Here is a 27,294-nt window from a genome sequence, read left to right on the forward strand (position 1 = left end):
CAAAGATGCAAAAAAATAGGGTTTTTCCAAGATGATCACTGCACAGCAATGCACTAAAAGAACAACTTAGCATTTACCCACCTAACATTGTGGCAGTGGCTTTTGCATGGGCAAGCAGCATTAACGTTTTTATTAAAGTAAATCAATTACAATAAAACTGCTTTTTGAAAAATGTAGCTATAGTAAAATTTGCTCATGGACAGCAGCTAATTGCTGAAGGTATATAATGAAGACAATATTCATAGTTTATTTAACAAATCACAGCTAGCTTTACACTAGTAATAATTCATGCAACACTTGCTACTTAAAAATAGCTTTACTGTCAAGCTACTTAAGTTAATAATAACAGTGATACTTGACTTAGCAACTAGTTAAATATGGCTTGTGGTCTGACAAATGACAGCTCCAAAGCAGCTTCCCGGATGCTAAATTGAAGTGGTAGTTGAACATGACAATGTGAGGACCTCACAAACAGGCCAACATCCAGACATGTGTTTCAGCCACTCACCTGTTCTCCGGGCAGACCTGCTGGTCCAGGATAGCCTTTGGGACCCTGCAGGTGAAAAAAAAGATTATGACTCGACTCTTTTACAGAATGATGGTAAGAATGCAAAACAAAGAATTTTCACATTTCCCTACAATGTTAAGAACAAGGAGTAACAGAGAGGCTTGTACTTGATGTTCTATTTTTTCCACATTTCTGGGGATTTCTTTTTTTTTGTTGCCTAAAGTCCCAGTGGCCTCAGATAAGACTAATAGCCCTTAAGAATTTTCCCAGAACTGTCAAAACCTTTTAAAGCCTTCCCTGTCTGACAGCTCCAGCTCAAGCCCATGAAAGAAAGACAAGTCACGACAGTGAGACGTGGAGGGGAGGTCAGAAAACCTAACCTTGAAACATTTCTTGTGTGCTGGAACCAATCAGTGCCAATTTTACTGAAGCACAACAATACAATCATAAAGTCAGTTGTGTAAATATATCTCTGAATGGAATATTTTCATATTTAGATGCCTGATTTGATAGAGGTACAGACAACTGTTTGCCAGCAGGTGGCGCTGTGTGTCGGACCAAGCGGAGAGGGTCAAGTGTGGTGCAATCCTTTGATTTGGCAAATTCCAGGCCTTCTGCGGAGCAGCCGAGAGGACAATGATGGATCAGAGGTCACTGTGATTTACGCCTGACCTGGTCTGGACCTGTAGGACTATTTCTGCTTGAGCTCTTTAAACATTTTACTGCAAAAGCTGAGTGCTCTAGATACTAATGACCTATAAAAACAGCATTTAAATGGACTGGTTAAGTTTAGCACGCTCAAGATCAAAGACTCCGGCATTCGGCAGGAGTGAGGTGAGGTGGTTCAACACGAAATGAAAGTCAAGACAATTTTATCAATTCTGCTTTGGATTTCACAATCAACTCCCATTCTGCTACTGAGTATCTTGTTTCACTCTGAAAAGGTCACATTATGGAAGTAAAATCAGATGCCTTCACCTATGCAGGTAAACAAAAATTTGTGCAACAAATGATTCAGTAGCTTTTAGGATTGGTATCCCAATCCCGCAGCTCAGATGGGTCGATAAAGCAAGAAACTTTCTTAATGAAACGTGGACAAACTTAATTTGATCAGCCTCTAAGTCTGTTCAATGCATGCTGACATGAATCCATTTGTCTTTGGAGGTAAATCAATGACTTATCTCATGACTGGATCTATTCTATTAACGGTTCTGGTTTCACCTCCAGATCCCTGTGTTTTCCCCACTCTCAGATGAATCAGGCCAGGATCCACAAACCTAACCTTACAGATCTGCTTTTCACCACTTCCCGGGTTGTGACAACTGACCTTTCAAAACCAACTAAAAGTCCTGACGCAACAGAAAAGAGCTCTTTCCAAAAGGCCTCCATTTCCAAAGAAAACTCCACTTGGAGAACATTCATTTTCTGAGAGTTGAGCCACACAAAAACAGTCTCAACCGTGCTCTTGGGATTGCAAATGAAAATCCGACACTTGGCCACTGTTAGCAAAAGACTAACCTAAAACGAGCTCTGGCCAACTCTTTCTAGTCAAGACTGAAAGGAATTTACAAGGCCTTTGATTCTCTTCACCTCGCAAACCGAAACAAGAGCTACTGAATACCCCTCATGATATCTGCCAATGCTCTCTCAACAAACTACCCTCAAAAACCCTCCTACTCAAGTCACAGACCTTAAATATTACAAAAACAGAGTTATGTGAGCTAACATTTACACCAGTTGCACTTTTGAAGATGCAACATAGGACTGTTAATATCATCAGGAGTGTGCCACCCTGCAGATTGCCTTTCCTCTAAAAGACGACTCTTGACCTCTGGGGGTCTCAGGTTGTAAAGGGGCTCCCAGGTGACGGCGGGTCCCCGAGCAATGTTACGTCTTGAGAAGTGTGAACAGACCTTCCCCAGATCTTTATTCTGGTCCGTAACCCAATCCAGCCATGGCTCAGAGGGGCCTTGCCGCCACGGTGTTGGTAACGGATACTGTATGACCGCCGTGGAGAATGAAACACTGCATCTCACCGACACAAACAGCCCATAATTCAGCTGAAACGGGCTCTCTGGCAGTAAGTTGGAAGAGAAGGACTTACCTTTAGACCTGGTTCACCTCTAGGACCCTGTGGACCCGGCCTTCCTCTTTCACCCTGAAATAATAAAAGAGAAGAAACTCAGTGTTGTCCTTCATCACCTGAGGGTCATACCTAGATGACGAAAACAGAAGCAATTCAAGCACAAGCATATCTGACATAATTTATTCTTCGCCCTCATGTTTCAAAGCTTTTCATTCCGGGAAAATCAAACAAACACCCACATGTTGTATAATTTGTATGCTTCTCATTTCCATAGAATTAAAATGATTGGGAATTGGAGCTGCTGAGCTCCACAAATGACCAAAAAAGCACCATAAAAGGTCATCATTGTCAAATTGTGACTGCGTTCTCCACCAATTTTGATATTAATGGTTGTGTGTCTTGTGAATGATCTCCACTGACGCCAAACCTGACAAGACAAGTTTTGATTGACACTTTGATATTTGAATTAAATTAAGTTTTTGTAATTTTTGGTGCCAAGAGTTCCCAAACATTTTTATAGCAGAGCAGCTTTGAAATTTTGTTCAAGTTTGGCTTTAGTTACAGTATTTGTTCCATGGAACAAGAAAGTCTTACAGATATGGAACAACATGAAGGTGAGTCCTTGTCGTGACAAATCTCGAAGAGGTTTGGTTTGTAATATAGATGACTGTGGTGATGTGTTTAAGAAATCATGGCGGAACAGATCTGCTACGCTCCCCGGGGCGCTGCATAGCTACATCTACAGTGTTCACATGCTGCTATCTGTGTGAGCATGGGTTAGATGCAGAAAGTATGCTACTTGCACACGACTTTCATACTTCGCATTTAAGAAATACTGCTACTGCACAAATAATGAAGTAACCCAGTAGCAGATCTATACAGGTGGAGCTGGGGAAGGTGGAGGGTTTCTGAAGCACACTGCTACAGCAAGCACTAGCCAAGTATCTGAATGTTGAGCAGCAAGCTCATTGGCTGCTGATGCGAAAAGAAACCAATCAGCTGCGCCTTGTGAATGATGTAATTATATCAGTTTGAGTTAGAGCTGCCAGCGCCATCTAGAGTTTAATGACAGAACGTTGTTTTAAATTATGACACAGTTTTCACTTTTGGGTGAACTATCCCTTTAAAGGCCAGAAATCCAATGAGTGTTTGTTGTAGTTCATGGCTTTAGGGCTGTATATACAAAGACATTTCCAACAACACTAAGAGCAATGATGTTGTAGTCTGTGTTTGTGGATCATTTACCTTATCACCCATCAGCGCTTGACCCGGGGACAGTCCAGGATCACCTTTTGCACCCTGGGACATAAACAAAATACATAATGTTAATTCAGTTCGATGTTATATATTTGAGAAAACAAGCTTTCAAAGCATGTCTAAAATTCAAGAAGATACAAGCAAACCCAGTTCTTCTGTGCTGACAGACTGAGGCAAGTGATAACAGTGGATAACAGCTGCTTCCTACATGTATGCAAACACACTAAACCTCAGAATTACACAGTGTTCAATCTCTTATGCAGTGAATAAGATGATCAGAAATGGACTGTTGATATCTGAACCCATTCATTCATTACTTTATTAATCTATCAATGCACCGATAATCACCATCAGTCATTTCATCCATGCACATTAGCCATCCATCCATAATCATTCACTGACTCCATTCATTAATTGATTCATTCAATCATTCTTATTTTGTACAATATTGTGCTTTTTGTACCACAGAATACTTTTTAATTACATCTAAGATGCAAAGGGAGTCACTGGAAGAAAAGGCTTATGGCACGGACTAAATTTAGCATGTCAATCAAACAACTACAAATCCATTCAGGTATGAATGAGAGTTTTAATCCTTGAAACAAGCAGTTTGACGGAAACACAGTTGCTGTCAATCAACACTAGACAGCACAGATCTGACGCCTGCGAAACCCCACTTTACTAAAGCAAAGCCTGCCATGATTCGCTGACTTTAGACTGAAAAACAAAACGTCAACAGAGCAGATGAGCTGCATTCACGTCTTCAAGAAAACATGTTACAGCCAAACCTCTCAAATCTGTGAAGGCCACCTCATCTCGCTCTCTATCTCATCCCTTAAGTCTTAAGAAGGGATATAATGCACAAAGCACAAAGCGCTACAGCTCTCGTTTCTTCAGGATCCCAGCAGACACATGACTCATCTGTGGGCTACACTGAGATGCTTCACAGTTTAGATCATCTCCAACTGCGTTCGAGCTCAGATCGGCCCCTGGTGTTGATATCTGCAGCGGACGACCCTGCTGCCCACTCAGGTCATCTCTGAATGGACAGAGAGACAAACACTTTGTCCTGAAGCTTGATGGGAAAATCAGATTGGCGTATTTGGCACTTTTGAATATAAAGGTCAAGTGTTCAGATCAAATTGGAAAGAAACAACATAAAACTCTTTTGTTTCTCCTAGACAGCAAAACAGAGAGGAAATGAAGTCCTCCTGCTTCTCATTCTCCTAGACAGCAAAACAGAGAGGAAATGAAGTCCTCCTGCTTGCCCTAGAAAACGTCAATATTTCAAGGCCCCATGATTTTTTTATTTGTTTGTGATTTTGGCCTAGAAAACAAAATGTAACTAGAAAAATTTATATATATATATTATTTTTTTAATGCAATTGTATTACTTTATTTGATTAGATTAAAATTTACTTTAAATTACTTGACTTTTCCAGGTCTAGAAATTACACTTTTAAAATTAGGAAAAAATTATATTTGTGTTTTATTCATTTATATTATTAGATTATGTATTTTTAATTAAATTACGCAGATTTTCTAGGTGTAGAAATCACACTTTTAAAATTAGGAACATGTGTATTCTTTTTAAAAAGGCAATTTTATTCATTCATGTCATTAGATGACACATTTTTTTTTTAAATTACATGACTTTCCAGGCCTAGAAATCACACTTTTATGATTCAAATTCTTTTTAAAAGTGCAATGTTATTAATTTAAGTACATTTTATTAAATTACCTGACTTTCCAAGGTCTAGAAATTCCACATTTAAAATGAGAAAAAAGTATATTATTTTTAAAAGGCAATGTCCTTAATTTATGTCATAAGATTACATATGTTTTTTAAATAAATTATATGACTTTTACAGGTCTAGAAATTAGGCTGCCTCATATATCTAGGATTTCCGATGGAAAATGGTTGTTGAGGGAGTGAATTAAAATAATAAATATATTGATTTTTGGTTGTTTTATCTTATCTTAATGCTTGTTTTGTCTTATTTTATATAATTTCAAGTCATCCTGGTTGAGAAACACTACCTCAGAGTTTCAAAAGACATCTCAATGTCTCAAACTGTGCTCAGATTGGACAATATACTGAAGTCAATATGAACTCAAATACTGCTCATCTAATTCTCCCAAGATCAAATGATTTTTATTTCTCCAAATTAATTTTAGGAGAAACATAAGGATGAGATTTAACATAACAGCGGGCTCTATAAAGTCTCCTGAGCTGTGAAAGAGCAGCATCAGAGCGATAAATCTTTTCTTTGGGAAACCCTCATCACACTGAAGTGCAATTAGTGGTGAAAGCGAGTGAGTACAGCGTGTGTGACAGCCGCAGCAGTTCCTCTCAGTCTGTTTGTGGGAGCCCGTAAATAAACCACATCCACCCGGGTTTACCCTCCAGACTCACTTTACGAGCCACATCACTTCCTGTCGGGTCGTATTAAAGCACGCAGGGCTCCTGTGGAAGTGGTCCAGTATAGACCTGCACATGTTCAGCATCTTCCTGTCGGGTCGTATTAAAGCACGCAGGGCTCCTGTGGAAGTGGTCCAGTATAGACCTGCACATGTTCAGCGTGACAGACTACTAATCTGACCAAATTAATTTGTCCTAAGGGCAAATCAGACTTGTGTTTTACAATATACAGTCTTTCTCCTCTTGAAAATTGAGAAAAAATACTGATGACATCATCCTGCACTACACAGAATGTTGTCCAATCAAATGCGCTCTAGGATGAGAATGCCCCTCCCCTGCAACCGACTAGCGAAAAGCAAATTAACATTCATGGCAGTCACGTAACTAATGCTTTTAATTAAAAATAATAATGAAAAACAAAAAAATAGATTTTTTTAAAAAAAGCTAACACTGAAAAAAGACAAAAAAACTGTAAAATTGCTAAAAATTAAACCAAAATTAAAATGAAAATAAATCTCAATCAAATATTAATTTTAAACACTTAAATAAAAAAATGAAAGAATTAAATATTTTTAAAATAAAAAGTAATAAAAATGGAAAAAGCACAGAGCAAAATAAAAAAAAAATTAAAATTCAATTAAAAATAAAAAAATTAAAACTAAAAGAAAAAAATAAATTAAATGCAAAAAATGAAAATGAAAGAAAAAAAACTACTAAAATGGCTAAAGCACATGGCAAAATTGCAAAAAAAAAACAAAAAAAAAACAAAAAATTAAACTTCAATTAAAAAAATGAAAAAAAAATTATGAAATGGAAAAATAAATGAAAATGATATTTTTAAAAAGCAAACACTAATAAACATGACACACGTAATATTTTTTATAATTTTGTTTTTATTAAAATGAAAACTGAAAATATGAAAATAAAAGTGGATTCAAAATATTAAAAACAAAAACTATTAAAACTAAAACTAAATTAAATCAAAGCGATCTAGAAATATTTTAAAATAAAAGTGGATTCAAAATATTATATTATATATATATAGATATATATATATATATATATATATATACACAAACACACACACACACACACACACACACACACACACACTGTAAATCGATTAAAGAGCAGGTCATATGGGTTTTCGAAAAATATCTTTTTTGCCATTTGTAACGTAGCTATCCTTCAATGTAAACAGTCTGAAAAATGTTAATCAAAAAAGTGCATGATAAAAGTTTTTTTTTCAATTTGTAAAGTAGTTTTAATTAAATGTGTGCATTTCAAAAAAGTGCATGATAAAAGTCATATTTTCGAATCTTCTCCCTGTTCCCTATATACGTCACAAGGTAACACATTTGCATAAACCCTGCCTGCCCGCGAAATACACTCTGACCTGCCCACACACACTTCCGCTAGTTAGTGTGTTTACAACATGTCGAGAAGACGCTGTGTTTTCAGCCTCACTGGCCATTCTAACACAGTTACCACACGTGCACCTCAAATAAGTAAATAATAATAATAATAATAATGAATGCAATAAAACTGCTGTCACATCATGTAAAATACCATACACAAAGTTTAAACTTATCCCTCAGAAACATCCTGATCAAGTCATGCTTGTGATGGAACCCTCCGGAGCATTTTGTTTCCGACACGCATCGTATTAGAAAAAAACAATCACAACAGGCTTGGCCAGCTGGCCAATCAGAGCAGAGTAGGCTTATGGAAGGGAGGAGTTTACAGACCTTAACCTCAGAACTGCTTCGAACTAATCGTTTCGAAATCACTGATAAATGATTTTAATATTAAATGTATATTCTGAGAAAATTACAGTGTTTTCTGATTTTAGGAGTTTTTAAATGTTTTGTGGGACTCCGACACAATATTGGGACACTTTAAAATACCATATGACCTGCTCTTTTAAAAAATAAATCTAATCTAAAAAATAATTAATCACACATTTTTTTCTGAAATTAATCACGATTATTCTTACCTAACATCAAAGTTTTTAAATATAGTTCTATATTGTGATAATTTCACATTCAATCTTAAAATTAATGTTGAAACAACATATAGACAGTATATATTTTTTTTTTATGTCTGAAGGCGAGTATCACTGATACTAACACTACTGATGTCTCTATGTCTCTCTGTTTTTTCCCCCTAATATTTAACCACTGACTATAACCATTCAACGTTACAGTAGCTATAATTGAGAGCTATAAATTTTAACATTTATTAGACTTTAAAAAATAACAACTTCTAGCACGTAGGAAATACTATATGGAAATTGAATAAAGTTATCAAACACTAATTTCTGAATTAAACATTGATGAATTCTTAAAGCTCTTTTTTTCTTTGACGTCACAGCAGCTGGTTATCGGGTTATTTTGGCTGCTTTAAGAGCTGAACATGACACGGATCAGGGATGCATACATGGTTTATAGTTTCTCTTTACTTTTTATGTTTTATTTCTGGGTTGAGGGTTTAATTTATGATTTGTGTTTTGAAAACCACTGCACTTCTACATGCACAGTTTTAGTCCAGCTTTAATTGCCTTTTTTGGTAACTTCATGACGTAACTGATACTCATCGCTATGACAGATAAAGTAGTTGGACCTTTTTTTCCACTGCTGGAAAAACCCCACAGGTTCATCACCTTTCAGGACACACCTGCCTCTTGATGTTTCACCTTCACACACACGTTGTTCACGTAACATCACTAGGTTAAGTCAAAGGTTCAGTCCAGCTGAGTTTGTCATCTTTATCAAGAACACAGGTGTGAAAGGTCACGGATGAACCCTTGAGGAGTTTGAAACTGCAGCTTTTCAGCTACCTCTATGAAAACCATCGCAACAAGTTTGACTGAAGGCCGACCCCTCTGACATCACAAACACATCTCTCAACCGTTAACCAGTCACATATTTTACATGAAACATCACATTTCTAGCAGGCTAATTAGACCTAAAAATAAAACCATAAAAAATAACAATTTCATTACTTAATAAATAAAATAAAATAAAATAAAATAAAATAAAATAAAATAAAATAATCAGCTACTACTCAAGGTAACATTTCTTATTTTCATTTAGTTTAACTAAAGTACTAAAAAAAAAACTAAAATCTAAAACTTCTAAATAAAAATAATAAAAATTATGCATATTTAAAAAATAATGATAATAATAAAAAATAACACAAAATTACCACAATATTAATTAATTTTAAAATAAACATTATAAATTTCAGCAAAAACTATAATATAATAAAAATTTTAAATTTTTTAAAATAAACATTATAAATTTCAGTAAAAACTATAATAGTATATCAGTGATACCAACTTTAGATCTTTAGATCAACTCTGATCTAAAGTAGCTTGTTATGAATGTTAAATTAAAATGAGTATTATTTTATATAATTTTATATAATGAGTATTATATAATATTTAGTATTATATAGATACATTAAAAAATTAATAAAATTGTAAAAACATACAATAACATTACTAAACCTTTAACCAATATTAAAGTGAAAAATGGAAAAAAAAAATCTTTATTTAAAATTATAATATAATATAATATAATATAATATATAATATAATATATATAATATAATATTAATATAATATAATATAATAACATTTTATAAAAAATTATAATTCTAAATGTCCACAAAAACTATAATAGTATATCAATGATACCACAAAAAAAGCAGTTTGTTATGAATGTTAAATAAAAATTAAAAATGAAATGTTAATTAAAAAGTGTTAATAAAAATTAACCTGCTGCTCTGGGAACCACTGATGAAATGGAAACTTTGAAAACTGAAAGTAGGAAAAAATGTATTCAAAATATTTAAAAAAGCTGATTTAAAATATTAACAAAACCTAAAACTGAAATAAGAATGAAAACTATTTAGATTTTTTTTTTAAAAAAGCCAAAACTAATAAACTTAACAAAAGCATTTAAAATAAAGAAAGAAAGAAAGAAATAATGAAATTTTAAATAAGAAACTGAAAATAGGAAGATAAAAGCTGACTGAAAATATGAATAAAAATAAATTAAAAAGTGTAAATAAAGGTGCTGTTCTTAAAAATAAATTAAAAAGTGTAAATAAAGGTGCTGTTCTGGGAAACACTGCGATGATGTTGATTTATTTAATGTCAAGTGAGTCAATTTGTTTAAATGGCATAGATATATTTTCCTCTCTTTCAGCAGATCAAACTGTCAGTGTCTCCCCAACGGCTCTTTCCAGTGTTTTCCGAAGCCTCTGCATCACACACACAGTGACAGACACACACCATAATAAACCTTAATTACAAAACAAGAACTATTCGGCTACAGAAGGTGGCGAGTTTGAACAGGAGGAGTGTCTCGAGCGGCCGCTGTGCTCGTGTAATGGCACAGACTTGTTTCAGACTGCGGGATCCCACCGCACGATATCATCGGAAACATTCCCTCCGGCGCCGGCCGGAAGAGAGAGCTACAGAGAGCAGAAAACAGGAACTTACCTTTGGACCAGGTAAACCAGGTGGCCCGGGACTCCCGTGAGGACCAGGAGGACCCTGAGAGAAACAAAGACGGACAGTCGAATTATTTTATTGTTAATTGAAAACCTAAAAAAATTATTACAAAAATGTAAATTATGTTGCCTTTTCATGAAGATAGATTTGTTGCATAATTCCAAGTAAATAGATGATGAGCCACAAATAAATGTGAAGAGATTAACAAAAATTAAACATACTGACAAAAAAATAGAATGAGATCCACAAATAAAACTTAGAGTTTTACAAACATGAATTAAATTCACCAATAAATAAAATGAGATTTGCAAATAAAGAACATATTGACAAATATATTTTTATGTCACAAACACAACTTTGCCTGCCAATCATTTGTGAAACGCTTGCTGTGCATTCGTGGATTTTGAAACATTTCTCGCGTCAAGGCGCTGGCGATCCACAAATGCGTGACTCCACCCACACCGCCTACTCAAGCCAATCAGATAATAGCCACACTTCACTGACCAATCATAGCATGTTCTCGCTATAACCAATCATATTTTGCTTTTCTATCACTGAAATACACTGAACAAAATTATAAATGCAACACTTTTGTTTTTGCCCCCATTTTTCATGAGCTGAACTCAAAGAGCTAAGACTTTTTCTGTGTACACAAAAGGCCTATTTCTCTCAAATATTGTTCACAAATCTGTCTAAATCTGTGTTAGTGAGCACTTCTCCTTTGCCTTAGGTGTGCCTTAGGCTGGCCACAAAAAAAGGCCACTCTAAAATGTGCAGTTTTACTGATTTGGGGGGGTCCACCATTTGCCTCACGCAGTGCAACTGATCTCCTTCACATAGAGTTGATCAGGTTGTTGATTGTGATATGTTGGTCCACTCCTCTTCAATGGCTGTGTGAAGTTGCTGGATATTGGCAGGAACTGGAACACGCTGTCGTATACGCCGATCCAGAGCATCCCAAACATGCTCAGTGTGTGACATGTCCGGTGAGTGTGCTGGCCATGCAAAAACTGGGATGTTTTCAGCTTCCAGGAATTGTGTACAGATCCTTGCAACATGGGGCCGTGCATTATCATGCTGCAACATGAGGTGATGGTCGTGGATGAATGGCACAACAATGGGCCTCAGGATCTCGTCACGGTATTTCTGTGCATTCAAAATGCCATCAATAAAATGCACCTATGTTCGTTGTCAAATGTACAATGAAAACCAAGATACATCAGTGAAGAGAACACCTCTCTAAAGTGCCAGACGCCATCCAATGTGAGCATTTGCCCACACAAGTCGGTTACGACGACAAACTGCAGTCAGGTCGAGACCCCGATGAGGATGACGAGCATGCAGATGAGCTTCCTTGAGACGGTTTCTGACAGTTTGTACAGAAATTCCTTTGGTTATGCAAACCGATTGTTGCACACACCTGTCTCCGGGTGGCTGGTCTCAGATGATCTTGGAGGTGAAGATGCTGGATGTGGAGGTCCTGGGCTGGTGTGGTTACATTTGGTCTGCAATTGTGAGGCCGGTTGGATGTACTGCCAAATTCTCTGAAACACCTTTGGAGACGGCTTATGGTAGAGAAATAAACATTCAATTCACAGGCAACAGCTCTGGTGGACATTCCTGCAGTCAGCATGCCAATTGCACGCTCCCTGTGGCATTGTGCTGTCTAAAAATTGCACATTTTAGAGTGGCTTTTTATTGTGGCCAGCCTAAGGCACACCTTTGCAATAATCATGCTGTCTAATCAGCATATTGATATGCCACACCTGTGAGGTGGATGGCTGGTCTCGGCAAAGGAGAAGTGCTCACTAACACAGATTTTGACAGATTTGTGAACAATATTTGAGAGAAAAAGGCCTTTTGTTTACATAGAAAAAGTCTGAGATCTTTGAGTTCAGCTCATGAAAATGGGGGCAAAAACAAAAGTGTTATGTTTATAATTTTGTTCAGTGTAACTTCATTCATCTGCATTGGCTCAAATAATGCAGGATCAATGATTATTAGTGTTTCTGAACAGATACTGAGTGTCTGGGATGATCCTAGAGAGACGGAGTCTGAGAATAAGCCATCGATCACTGACTGACAGCAGCAGGAGAGCCTACAGACTCCAGAAACACAATCAACTCAAACATCATGAGGAGAGATCCTCCGTCGGCCCACCAGAGACTGTACATGTACACAAATATAAGTGTATGGGGTTCAAAACAGCATAATACTGTAGTAAAGTGGTTCTCCATGACTGCATGACTCAGCAGAGAAAAACCATGCTGAATGTATAGTAAATAATAAAATGCAACTAAAATGGATATTACGATAATGAATAAATAAGCTAACTGTTGTCAAAAACTGTGCACCCAATCAAACACAACACAACCCAGACTACTTCAAATGTGGCTTGCACTGAACATGTAATGAAAAAAGAACATGGTTTCTGTTTCGTGTGTTGAATTACTGGCCGATATTGAGAAATCAATGAGGCCGATATATTATACATATAATTTTACAGTAAATGAGAGACATGCAGAAAACTGGTGAAACTAAATGAACATTTATTATGCATAAATATTTATTAAAACTTTGAGGTAAAGTTGAAAAAAAATTGAGGTAACAATTAGTGTAGCATTTGCTTTTCTTTTGCTGAAACATCTACACAATATATATTTTAATTGTTTACGTTTTATATATATATTGATATATGAGGTGTAAGACTGTATATATGTATATATATATATAATATATATATATATATATATATCTATATATAATGACATATATATATATAAAACGTAAACAATTAAAATGTAAACAACAGAGGTACTGTAACACTTAAATGAACAAGGTTTAGTCCAGCCTTTCTAACATTCATAATTAATGACCAAATTATTATTCATAAATGAATGTCAAATATAGTATGTTTAATTCCATGTAGGCCTATTTTATGGACAATACATACAGCATATAGTTTACCGAGCAACAGGTTGTTTTAATTATAGTATGGGATAGCAGGTTAATACTAAATATATCTGTCTCTGATCTGTTTCGTTTTACTTGTCAGTTTCATTGTAAAAAATAATATAAGTCTGAAGGCATATAATTACCTGCTTGGTTACAGTATAGCATTAAATAAGACTGGAACATATGAAAATGTAAACTACATGCGATATAATGCCAATCATGGGCAATCAAATACTACGGATATTCCTGAATAAACATATAAAGGAATTCAAACGTAATATTATTACTTAATAGAGTTCCCGTGTCAACACAGCTTTCGTTCTGGAGTGCAGCGGCTTTTGAGTCCACCAGAAAACAGCGTCTTGTTTAGAAGTTCCTGAGAACAACACGCATATCTGAGAGCCAGTCGTGGGAGTTTTTGATCGTTTGTGAGGTAAACACGGTTTGATTTTTGCACGCCGGAGTGTTACTGTATATAACACAAGGTAGCGTCACGTTAGAAAGTAAATGAGGATTGGTCATTTTACTGTCTGTCAGATGCTGGCTTCACATCTGAGTGGTTTGTCTTAAAGAGGAAGCATAAATGCATGAAATGTGTCATAATCCATTTTGAAAAACATCGGCCACACAGAAAGACTTATCGGCCGATGTATCACAAAATACCAAATATCGGCCGATATATCGACGATATATGTTTGTTTGTTTGTGCTTTTGTTTGCTCTAAGTCCAAGCTCCAAATAAAATAGATCTGTGTATTTAAAATATGTATATTTCTATCCTTCTTTTGCTTTCTCAGTGATTATGTTTGGTACAAACAACTGTGGAAAGTCTTATTCTTCTAATTGTTTCATAATGGGAAAAAAGAGTGAGACATGTGGACGCTGCGTGAATCCGAACACAGGTAAACAGGATTCACCCCGCAACAAACAACCAAACACTGATGCATTAGAGCAGAGCGTCTTACCCGCGGTCCTCTCTGTCCAGGGGGTCCGGGGAGACCTGGGGGGCCGATGGGACCCTGCAGAGAAACACAGAAAATGAGGAAGAGAGATTGATTCCTGGACAACTGTTTCTGAACAGCACAAGAAAGAGTGTAATTGGAACCTTGTGTCTGACTCCTGCTTTTAACACAGAAAAGCACATCTGGCATCTGAGAGAGATGAACACGAGCACAGATTAATGAACACCAATAATCCGATTCATGCAGAATTACTGAGACATGAGCTGCTTTAGTGGTGGTTAGAGATCTGGGCTGGCGAGCGTGACGGGATATATATGGTGTGAAAACATAGAGAAATATTAAATACAGACACATATTAAATACATAAGTCCAAAATTAGAAGAAGCATTAAGTGCCTTTGTTTGCTTTCCATCAGATGCCAAATATAAATTAAAATATAAAAATAAATAAATAAATACATGTCTTATTTGCTTTAAGTCCAACAAGTTAAAAATGAAAATATAAAAATTATATTTATTTACAAATACAGTTATTTTTAATTTAAATATTTATTATTTAAGTTTTAAAATGAAATTGTATTAAACTATATTTATTATGTATATATAGACATTATATTTATATTAAATTATATGTATATACAGCTATTGTTTTCTTTATATTCAACAATTTCCAAAAGTATGGGACACCATACTTGGCCACACTTTTTTTTTCACTTAGAAATTATTTCATAATAAATCATATATACAATAAGTAAATTACATAATACAAACCTGATTCCAAAAAAGTTGGGACACTGTACAAATTGTGAGTAAAAAAGGAATGGAATCATTTTGGTAAAAATGGAAATTTATATTTTATTTATTATACTCAGAAAATTATATTTTATTCATAATAAAATATAGATAACGTCAAATGTTGAAAGTGAGACATTTTGAAATGTCATGCCAAATATTGGCTCATTTTGGATTTCATGAGAGCTACACATTCCAAAAAAAGTTGGGACAGGTAGCAATAAGAGGCCGGAAAAGTTAAATGTACATATAAGGAACAGCTGGAGGACCAATTTGCAACTTAGTTGGTCAATTGACAACATGATTGAGTATAAAAAGAGCCTCTCAGAGTGGCAGTGTCTCTCAGAAGTCAAGATGGGCAGAGGATCACCAATTCGCCCAATGCTGCGGCGAAAAATAGTGGAGCAATATCAGAAAGAGTTTCTCAGAGAAAAATTGCAAAGAGTTTGAAGTTATCATCATCTACAGTGCATAATATCATCCAAAGTTTCAGAGAATCTGGAACAATCTCTGTGCGTAAGGGTCAAGGCCGGAAACCATACTGGATGCCCGTGATCTTCGGCCCTTAGACGGCACTCCATCATATACAGGAATGCTACTGTAATGGAAATCACAACATGGGCTCAGAAATACTTCCAGAAAACATTGTCAGTGAACACAATCCACCGTGCCATTCACCGTTGCCGCTAAAACTCTATAGGTCAAAAAAGAAGCCATATCTCAACATGATCCAGAAGCGCAGGCGTTTTCTCTGGGCCAAGGCTCATTTAAAATGGACTGTGACAAAAGTGGAAACTGTTCTGTGGGTCAGACGAATCAAAAATTTGAAGTTCTTTTTGGAAAACTGGGACTGAAATTTGAAGTTCTTTTTGGAAGACAAGGACAACTCAAGCTGTTATCAGCGCTCAGTTCAGAAGCCTGCAATCTCTGATGGGTATGGGGTTGCATGAGCGCGTGTGGCATGGGCAGCTTACACACATCTGGAAAGGCACCATCAATGCTGAAAGGTATATCCAAGTTCTAGAACAACATTTGCTCCCATCCAGACGTCGTCTCTTTCAGGGAAGACCTTGCATTTTCCAACATGACAATGCCAGACCACATACTGCATCAATTACAACATCATGGCTGCGTAGAAGAAGGATCTGGGTACTGAAATGGCCAGCCTGCAGTCCAGATCTTTCACCCATAGAAAACATTTGGTCATTAAGAGGAAGATGTGACAAAGAAGACCTAAGACAGTTGAGCAACTAGAAGCCTGTATTAGACAAGAATGGGACAACATTCCTATTCCTAAACTTGAGCAATTTGTCTCCTCAGTCCCCAGACGTTTGCAAAATGTTATAAAAAGAAGAGGGGATGCCACACAGTGGTAAACATGGCCTTGTCCCAAACTTTTTTGAGATGTGTTGATGCCATGGAATTTAAAATCAACTTATTTTTTCCTAAAAAATGATACATTTTCTCAGTTTAAACATTTGATATGTCATCTGTTGTATTCTGAATAAAAATATTGAAATTTGAAACTTCCACATCATTGCATTCTGTTTTTATTCACAATTTGTACAGTGTCCCAACTTTTTTGGAATCGGGTTTGTACACAAACGATAGATAGATAGATAGATAGAGCAGTATTTGGGACCAATTATGTTTTCTCTGCTACCTAGCATGATGCTCGAAAATAGAAACCAAGAGACTGACCAAATGTCCTGTCAGACAGCGCTAACAGAACGAAAACATACTTCCAAATGTGGCTCTTGTAAACATAACTATTTAGGAGCGATATAGTTGTTTTATAAAAAAAAAATCTATTATTAGATTCTTTTATTATGATGATGTTATGATGATTAGCCTTTGAGGAACGACACACTGCTACAGCATCGCTAACTAAACAACCCTTATTCTTTTATAGCATGCATTTTAAAAGCCTCGTAAAAGGACATAAAAAATTCACACTGACCTGCTGTTCTGTATTCAATACCGCCGATCACCAGTAAATAATTTTTTTTTGGATGCTGGTGAAGCTTAAATGGCAGGATTTACCTGTTCAAACAGCTTTATAAGAGCATGGTTTCGCTGGTCCATCACTAACCAGCACGAGCAAACATGTCAGTTCAGCAGGGCTGTTTAATCATCTTCTGATGGGACAGAGAATATTAACTAACACCTGTTTTTCCCAGATGAAACCAACAAAACCGTTTATTATTCACTCTGTGTGTTCACAGGTGGAACCACTACAGAAACGCGCGTTTGATGTTTGACAACACTTTGAGACAATAAAAGTTTAAAGTTTAGTGCTTGCAACAACATACAGCTGACAACTATCTAGACCAGATCGGCTCTTTTGCCAAGATGACCAGTGATTGATTTGTAGCCAAGGTAAGGAGATGTTTAAGTGTGACAGCTGCTACAAACATGCAGTACACAGAGTGTCAACCAGCAATGATTTATTGTAAAAGAACAACATTTTTAAAATATTGATATACATTTACTTATATCCTACACTCCTGGTACAAAAGTGCACAAATGCTTTTCACATTTTTACATTTTATATATTACTTTTAAGCTGCTTAACTGAAAATAATGCCTTAGTACTAGGGTAAGGGGATATAGCTTAAAAATAATTAAATAAATAAATGATAAATAAGAGTAAATAATTAATAATAAATCTATATTATTAATATTAGTATTTTCTTTTTTTCATTTTAATATTTTTCAATGGTCATATTAAATGAAAGTATATTATGCATAAAGTAAAAAAATGTAAAGCAAAAATGTATGCATCAATGCATAAATAAATGCATAAATGTGTAAATGTATAAATAAATGCATCAATCAATAAATCAAATCAAATCAATATTTGGAAAAATAAATAAATCTTGAAATCTTTTTGATTAAAATAACTGTTTAGTTAAAAATAATTAAGACATGTTTCCACACTGTTATTCACAAAAAAAAAAAAAAAAAAAAAAACACAAGGATGAAAGATATTAAATCATTTTAATTTAAATGCACTAACATGTACAAAATACATAGTACACAACATATGCAGATAAATATGTAACATTTTAATTTATGTGAGATATTATATTATTTATATTTATATGTTGTGTACTATATGTCTGTGTGTATGTATATATTTATGTATGTATTGTATTTATGTATGTATGTATGTATGTATTTATGTATGTATTGTATTTATGTATGTATGTACATAAAGCCACACTTAGACTTATGTAAAGGCTTAAGATGAGAGCGGCAGCAAAGAAAATTCCCAGATATTGCCCTGTGTTATGACAACCATATACTCAAGACCCACATAAACAAAGCCTCACAGGTTTTTGAAAGCACCAGTCCTCCTCCTAATGTGCCTCTTATGTTGTGGCTGCTTATTGACAGAAGTGTGTGTAGGAAAATCTGGAACAGAGGTTAGTCGTTCTCAACCTATCAGAAAAGACGAAATGTTTTGGGGCCATGCAGCTGCGTTCAGAGCCGAGAGAGATCTGTGGAAACTCTGAGACAGCAAACCGCCTGAACACCGCAGGTGAATCTACATGTTCAGTAATCAAACCCATGTTGAAAGAGATACATTGGTCTACAATTCACTCTCACAAACAGTTACATGGTCAAAACCCCTCTAAAACCATCAAGACAGACCAGGTAATCCCCTAAACTGGCTTCGGCTGGAAAGTAAGAGTGCTTTGGATAAATGACAGAATGAATTATTCAAATGTCATTAGATATTTTAAGAAACTGATTGCTGTGCTATGGAAACAAAATCATAAAGCTATCCATCTCATTCATTGATTTGTACCTTCGAGGCATACAACAGGAGAGGAAAGTGCAGTGAAACGCTGACTTTGGATAGTCCCAGCTGGTGAATTTACCTCCCCCAGTTCTTCCAAGACAGGAATGCACCGTATCCCTCAGCCAAGTGAGAGCACTTAGGGTGACGTCCAACAAAAATATCCACAAAGTCATGTCTCATATCCACATATCCTCACATGAACCACTTATGCAAACACCTTGGTGTTCTGCACACAAACGTGCAGGCAACTGTTTAAACATGAATAAAACATTAATTTATCGGCGCTTCAGGGCATCATTGTAATCTTTTCCAAAAAGTTCATCTGGCTTCTGGCTCATATCGCAATTCGTTTGCTGGCGTGATTGAATATAAATTGGGATTCTGGAACTGAGGTTTACAATGGCCTACTGACCTACACTTGATATACAGCTCCACCCTGCAGTTCTGCTGTTGAGAGTTTATTTCATGTACTTTTCTATATTTAGCATTTGCTCCGACTAAATCAAGCTACATTCCCCATGCTATAACAGAGAAAGAAGCAAGGAGAAAGAAGTCATGCTGTACTAGTATAGCAGAGCCATAACCAAGAGCTAAGCTAGTGCTAGTGCATGACAGGCCTATTTACTATCATTCACTCTGGCAGCACACAAATTATGAATTATATCCATCAAACTTCATGTAAACACCAAATCGGATAATTTTTTTTTCTTGTATACCATGGCTGTAAACTGAGATTTTTGACAGATTTGCTACTGTCCCATCAACTCTGGCATTATCAATTTGCCCTAAAGTCCTCTTGGGAAATTATAAAAAAAAATGAACACTCTGGGAAATATCTTACTTCTTCTCTATTTTTCACTACTCGACATAGCCTCATGTCTTTGATGGGTGGTGAAAAAGAGAGTAATGAAAATCCAATACGCACAATTGAAAAGGTAATCTATGTACTTCATCATTCGTGTGATGCAACAAAGAATGTTGGGAAATATAGGTTCACCAGATCTCATAAACGGGCTGAATAGGTAGCATTTTCTAGCAAACTTTAACACTGTTCATCAACAGATAAACTAAACTGTAGCATCAACATTCGCCATTACAACTTATTTCAGTGACTAGCAATGATATACCTCCGGCTCGGAAAGAAACCCCAGAGTTTCCCCACAACTAATTACAACATTGTGGTGCCATTAGTGTGCGCTCATCTCATAAACATGATCATCCTGACATGACTTTGAAAGCAGAATTAGTCCAGACTGAGTGTTTTGACATCACCTGGTTATCTTGCTAGGTAAGGCAAACCCCATTACAAATGGAAGTTTAAATTAGCACATCAGTCAAATTACAGCATGAGAAACTGGGAGCAACTTGAAACATTCTATTATAACCACCTGAAAGTCCAGGAGGTCAAAAACAAACTATCACCTTGCTGCTACATCACTACCTTTCACCAACAAATTATTTACTACTTCCCTTACCCAGTAGACTCCTGATAAAATACAACTCGCAGAAACTCAGCCAAGTGCATGCTCTCTCTCAAAGAGCTTTTCATTCTGCCCAAGAAAAAGCCATAAATTAGCTTCAACTCTTATGCATTGTAATTTGGATAAATTCTCAAGTAGCGCTTTGCTCTGGCTTGCAGCAGCTTGATTCTGAATATTATGGAAGTCATTCAAAAACATGAGAAAGATAATCAGACAGTACTTACTGGAGGACCTGGTTCTCCTTTAGGACCAACAAATCCATCATAGTCAAAGAAATATTCATCTTCTTCAAAGCCATAGTCGTATCCGTAACCCTCCGAGTATCCTGCATCACGCACCCCCTCCTGGACCTGCTCCTTAGATTGGTCCACCAGGTTGTAGCTGCTCTCTTCACGGTACAGGATGGTGTTGTTCACTTTAATATTGGTCTGCAGAAGCTCTTTGTTGGATTGGTGGGATCTATCGTCATTCCTTAAGGCCTCTTTCAAACGGCTCTGCTTGACAATGGTGATCAAGTCCGGGGTGGCCCGAGTTGCTCTGGGCTTCTTGAGAAGTGGCTGATTCTCAGTGACATTTTCACCGTCAAGGTTCTTGTCTGTTGTGGGGTTGCTCGTGGAAGTCTCTGGAGTGAAGTCCAGGGATTGTACCTTGCTGAATGGTCTTGGAGAGCTTGTGGTTGGAAACTGGTGAAAAAGTGCTGTGGGAATAGAGTTGGTGGCCGTAGTGGAGTGATCAGCAAGAGTTGGGATAAATCTCTTAGAGTGTGACTCCGGAGAGCTGCGGTGGAACTTTGTGGAAGGTGAAACTGATGGAAATGGGGACTCTGAGCTCCCTGACAGAGATCGGAAGGTGTCAGAGAGCCTGCACTGTTTTCTAACATAGTTGCAGTAGTGCGCCGCAGCTTGGGTGGAGGGGTAAATATCCAGCTGGCATAATGCTCCTTCAAACTGCACCGTCCTGGAGTCCATCCTTCCCACGGAGAGGCGGCCTTCAGAGCTCAACATCTGCGGACGGGTCAGCGTTTCCTCTCCGTAATGCACAGCCCCGCAGCGTGCATAGAAAGATACGGAGCGTGGCCGGACCCCCACAGAGAAGGAGTGCCACTGTCCATCTTGAACATCGTACTTGAAGTAGATTGACGCTTTCTCTCCCGTGTAAACCACTACCCTTCCAGGCAGGAGCTGCAAGCCGAACTGTAGTCGGTCCCTGCCGTCACGCACACTAAAAATAAAGGCATTGTTCGCTCGCCAGGAGCTTAAACTCACTATGATGGAAAACTCCTCCTCCACGCCTGCGGGGAGCAGGTCCACCGATGGGGCCTCAATAAGGGCATCCTGTCCGAGGATAACCCCAAAACCAGGGGGCAGGATGGACAGAGATGAAGCAAGGGAGGTGAAGTAAGGTGTCCCGGAAGAGTGTATGTCTCTGCGACCTGAAAGGCCCAGCTGATGAATAAGGTCTACACCTTGAGAGAAAGAAAGAGACACTTGTAAGCAACAAGCTAAGCAGGGTTTGGCTAGGTAAACACCACAAGAAAGACATTCGATGTGAGTTTGTTGTGGAGTTGGTTCTGCTAGGGTGTTCAAAGTGGTTTTTAACATGATGCTAGAGTGTCCTAAGTTTGTTCAAACCTCTAAAATAAAGGATGAGCATTAGAGATTAGCAACTAGAACACAGCTTTAATTTAAATTGGTTAAATAATCCAATTTGGCTGACAGTCACCATGAAACAATTTCTAACTTAGAAGGCCTCTATAATACAAACCACACAAACGGTATGAATATGTGCTTTGACATCCGTGGCATCACAAATTACCCATGAGCCCTTGCATAGCATCTGTGGTCCAGATGAAGAGAGAGAATGAGAGGAAAGTGGGGGTCTCAATCCACACATCGCATTTCTCTCTTTCTCTCTCTGTATGGATCCTTCTTTCTTTTTCTGTCAAATGTTATTAGTCTGTGTGTATCTGAGTGGCCAGGGAGATGGGAAAGGACATTCTGAGGAACTAATTTCTCATCATATCTGTTTGGTTTAGACTAGGGCTCTTCAGTTCCATTCCTGGGGGGGCGATATCCTGCAGAATTTAGATCCAACCCTAATTAAACACACCTGTATGTAATTTGCAAGTAATTCTGAACATTGTAAAAGGCTTGTTCCAGGGTGCTTGATGGGGTTTGATTTAAACTCTGCAGGACACTGTCCCTCTGGGACTAGAGTTGTAGAGTCCTGGTTTAGACTCCACTGAAAAGTTATCACACATAATATCCTTTGGATGTTAGATTTTTTTTTGTACCTCAGTTTAATGTGTAATTTGGTAATTAATTAATGAGTTGATTTGTTGAATTGGTGAATTGTGCATTTGTACATTGAATGAGCCATCTGTTAGCTAGGGCTGCACGATTATGAAAAAAATTATAATTGACTATAACTCCCTTGAAATTGTAATTGCGATTATTAATAACGATTATCAGAATTTACATAAAAATATGCATGATATTATAATGTTCTATTAAAACTAAAATTAAAACAATGGAAAAACCCATAAGATAACAAAAACACATCTTAAGCATGTAGAATAACGATTACATAATTGTGGCATCCGTAAATTAGAATTTTGATTAATTGTGCAGCCCTACCATTAGCATCAAATATTTGACCTATCTAAATAACAAAAGTCACAGACATTTAGGTTGACGCTCTAGTGGAGCTTCAGTGAATGCATATTACTTACTGATATTTTTAGGACAAATTAGTTTTATCTAAATGCTTACTCCTAACCCAGACTTACCCACTTACACCCATCAACTGATAAGGCATGCTCTGGTTTGTGTTGGACTTATCTAAATGGAATTTGGACTTTAAGATGAAGTTTGCAATTTTTGCACCACTACAGTCACCAAACAGAATTGCATTCTTTAAATTTGAACTACAGCAAGACTGTTTCTGAAATCAAGTGAAAATGAAAAGTGAAGTGAGATCAATTATAGTGTCCCATACTCACATTTGTGCTCTGCATTTAATCCATCCAAGTGTGCACACACAGCAGTTAGTAGTGAACAAGCACAGACAGGGAGAACAAACACCCAGAGCAGCCATTTTTTGCTGCAGAACCAAGAGAGCAGTTGGGAATTTGGTTCTTGAGGGTGGTATTGAGCATTGTACATTCACTCTCCCCACCTACAATCCCTGCCGGTACCGAAACTAAAACCCACAACCTTTGGGTTAAAAGTCAGACTCTCTAACCATTAGGCCACGACTGCCCCCACAAGTGAGAAGGAAAGCTTGTCCTCCCATCTGCAAAGACAGACAAGCTTTTACACGGTTTGAGAAAGTCCATGGAGAAATCTCTGAGGAAATGTGCTGGAAACAGGCACTTTCATTACTAATCCAGACTTTCTTCTTTTCATTTAAACAGATCTCTTCATCCTCCACTTAAACAGATGACAAGCGAAAGACAACAACGGTGGAGACACAAAGTTACCGTTGTTCCCTCTCATTCTTTCTGTTCTTTGAGTTACAAGTTCAGCGCAGGCTGTTACTGTGCCTCAAAACTCTTTGTTGCTTGATTCACCATGGTTTTAAAAACAGACAGAATCTTAAACAACCATGAAAAAAAGAGAATTATACTTCAAAGCTCAGCCAGCCAAGTTTTTGACTGGTAGCAGATGGGCGACCCTGTAAACTTTCACCTCTATGGCAGTTCAAATTGAACACTGAACTCCGTCGCAGTCTGGCCATCTGGAGTGCCAAACTAATTATGTTAAGCTGCAGATAAATAATAATGTAACTAAAGATTAGACTTTCAGACTTAGTAGACTGTTGGTGGACGATAAAAAAGACATACACTGACAAAATGTCATAGACACGTTAGGTTTGATTTTTTTTTGCACTGAACCTGTAAGAAACCACCTAGAAACCACTCAGAACACCCTTGAAACCAAACAGCAATGTCTTACAACCCACTTAGCAATATAGCACTGCCTTGGCAACTACCGACAACACCCTAGCAACAACATGCACGACTAAGCACCACGAGGGCACAGCATTGTGGGATACACTTTTGCTCAGTTACATACTGCACATTTTGATAAATCCAGAATGTTGATAAACAAACTGATACTGATAGCCATTGACTTCCATAGTATTTTTTTCCCCACACTAAGGAAGTCAGTGGCTACCAGCATTCTTCAAAATATCTTCTTTGTGATTTGTGAAAAAAAACATCAATAAAAGCATTACTTATAGCGCACATCCCATCCAATAATCCTAATAAGCTTTGCACTTTGTTACTTTAGATATGAAACAAAGTCTCAGCTTTTATATTGTCAATTTTAAGAGTTTTGATGCTCTTTAATTTGGCATCATTTTATCATTAAAGTTTCTTACATGCATTTTAACCATTTTTACACAACTCAGTTTTGTTTTGAGTGTTGATTATTAAACACATTTGATTAGATAACTGATTATTAAATAAATCGCCTACATTAAAAGTTTTGGTTTCTGTGTCGCTTCATTTGATCAGTTCATGTATTCCCTGGGAATCGAACCCATGACCTCAGCATTGCTAGCGTTGTGCTCTTCTGTTTGAGCTACAGAAATGTACTGTATAGTATGCAATCTTCTGTAAGCTGCCAACTGGCAAGTGTAATGATAGTCGAGCAGTTTTCTAATGATACACTTTAAGGCTTCAGGATGTTGTGCAATCATAATTCATGTGTGCTTCTGTACATCTTTACTGCAGGCTGTCCTCTATTGTTCGAAGGTGTTTCAGTCAATTTTAGCAGCATGTGCAGTCTTTTCTTCCTAATGTCAGCTTGAATGGCAGCCAGGCAGTGTTTCTCAGCGAGTGCTTGATCTTTATATCATCTTTGTTACAGTGATGATTTCAGATCATGCTGTGTAAACTTCAAGACTATCACAACCTCCACCTCCTCCATCTATCTATCTATCTATCTATCTATCTATCTATCTATCTATCTATCTATCTATCTATCTATCTATCTATCTATCTATCTATCCTTCTATCTATCTATCTATCTATCTATCTATCTATCTATCTATCTATCTATCTACACAAAATTCCAAGAATCCTTTGATTTGTAACAAATTTCTGAATCACAGCCTTGACTTGAATCACTGAAAGAGATTGTTTAAACTGATTCTTGTCAACCTGTCAAAATGTTATATTTGCTGACATTTAAATCAGCGATGCTACTAAAACATCTCTGTCTGAACAAGAACGGATTGTGAAATTTGTATAATGACAAGCTCTTTTGGAAACTTAATCTAATAAAAAAATAATCTCAATTACTGTATATATTTAGTTCAATCAATCATTCTAAATATACTGTGATTATATATAATCATCACTATGGTTTCCTCTCAGTATATCTCTTCCTGCCCTCATATTTTATCTTCTTCATTTCACACAAATAAATGCAAATGCAAAAATACTTCCACCAGCTTAGATCAGGTTTCCATCAGATGAAAACCAGCTCATCGCAGGCTAACCGGTTGACCTGTGAGTCCATCTAAACCAGCCTGAACCCCTTCCTCACTTCCACACTCTATCTCTGAACCTGTACAGTCAGCAGTGAGAGAGAAGAGCCCTGCAGAAATCTGGAAATGACCCATTAAGACTAGAGCGAGAGAAACGTGAGATAGAGTGTCGCTCAGAGCGCAAGAACAGACACGCAGACCATTCAGTGAAGAGAGAGCACATGCAATCTGACACAAATTCTTTCTGTTTGAACCCTTGCATTTCCTTCCTTTTAAACTTCCTTCCCTGCTTCCGAGTGTCCTTCCTTCATTTTTGGTTTCCTTCTGAATTCCCTCCCTTCATTGTATAGTAAAGTTCATGGAAGCTTGTTTCCGCCATGGAATAAAAAGTAAATAAATAAACGAGGTAATTACAACTTTTTATCTTAGAATTCTGACTTTTCTCCAAAAATAAATCCAAGAAAAATGTCAGAATTGCCAGTTGCAAGACAAAAACTCTGAATTCAGAGAAAGATTATAAATTTTTTCCATAGAAAATTTCTGAATTTCCAGAAATTACCCATAAATTTCAAATCGCGAGATATAGACTTGATGCAAAAGTCTGAATTCATGAATTCAAAAAGTCAGAATTGCGAGATTTAAACTCAGAATTATGAGAAGTCCGAATTCCAAGAAAAAATCTGAATTGCGAAATTTAAATTCAGAATTGTGAGAAAGTCAGAATTCGTGATATAAACGTCTGATGTCAGAATTGCCAGTTGCAAGACAAAAACTCTGAATTCAGAGAAAGTCACAATTCGAGATATAAACACAGAATGTAAGGATTTCGGGATTTAAACTCAGAATTATTAAAAGTCAGAATTGCAAGATATAATCTTAAATTTGCAAGAATTTTCAGTTTTTCATGAGAATAAATTATTATTACGGAAAAAAAAGTAAAGTCTGAATTAAGAGAAAAAAGTCAGAATTACGAAGAAAGTGTAGTCTGAATTAAGAGAAAGTAA

General features: G+C 36.7%; 3 protein-coding genes across 6 annotated transcripts in view; 1 reads left to right on the top strand and 2 right to left on the bottom strand.

Moving 5' to 3' along the window:
• The window catches only part of LOC109085971 (protein phosphatase methylesterase 1-like), a 576,397-nt gene that overhangs the window by 268,396 nt on the left and 280,707 nt on the right, over positions 1–27,294 (top strand). The gene's annotated exons all lie outside the window — the stretch shown is intronic.
• rnf150b (ring finger protein 150b) overlaps positions 1–27,294 on the bottom strand; it is a 581,444-nt gene that overhangs the window by 261,187 nt on the left and 292,963 nt on the right. The gene's annotated exons all lie outside the window — the stretch shown is intronic.
• The window catches only part of clcn3 (chloride channel 3), a 41,300-nt gene that overhangs the window by 5,019 nt on the left and 8,987 nt on the right, over positions 1–27,294 (bottom strand). For all 4 annotated transcript variants that reach the window (XM_042713856.1, XM_042713857.1, XM_042713855.1 and 1 more), the window contains exons 3-8: positions 21,016–22,256; positions 14,715–14,768; positions 10,784–10,837; positions 3,840–3,893; positions 2,613–2,666; positions 509–553 (exon numbers count right to left, since the gene is read on the bottom strand). In XM_042713856.1, coding sequence (XP_042569790.1) covers positions 509–553; positions 2,613–2,666; positions 3,840–3,893; positions 10,784–10,837; positions 14,715–14,768; positions 21,016–22,256 — 1,502 coding nt within the window. The remainder of the gene's footprint in view (positions 1–508; positions 554–2,612; positions 2,667–3,839; positions 3,894–10,783; positions 10,838–14,714; positions 14,769–21,015; positions 22,257–27,294) is intronic.

Source organism: Cyprinus carpio, chromosome A23 (assembly GCF_018340385.1).
Source record: "Cyprinus carpio isolate SPL01 chromosome A23, ASM1834038v1, whole genome shotgun sequence".
Taxonomy (NCBI): Eukaryota; Metazoa; Chordata; class Actinopteri; order Cypriniformes; family Cyprinidae; genus Cyprinus; species Cyprinus carpio.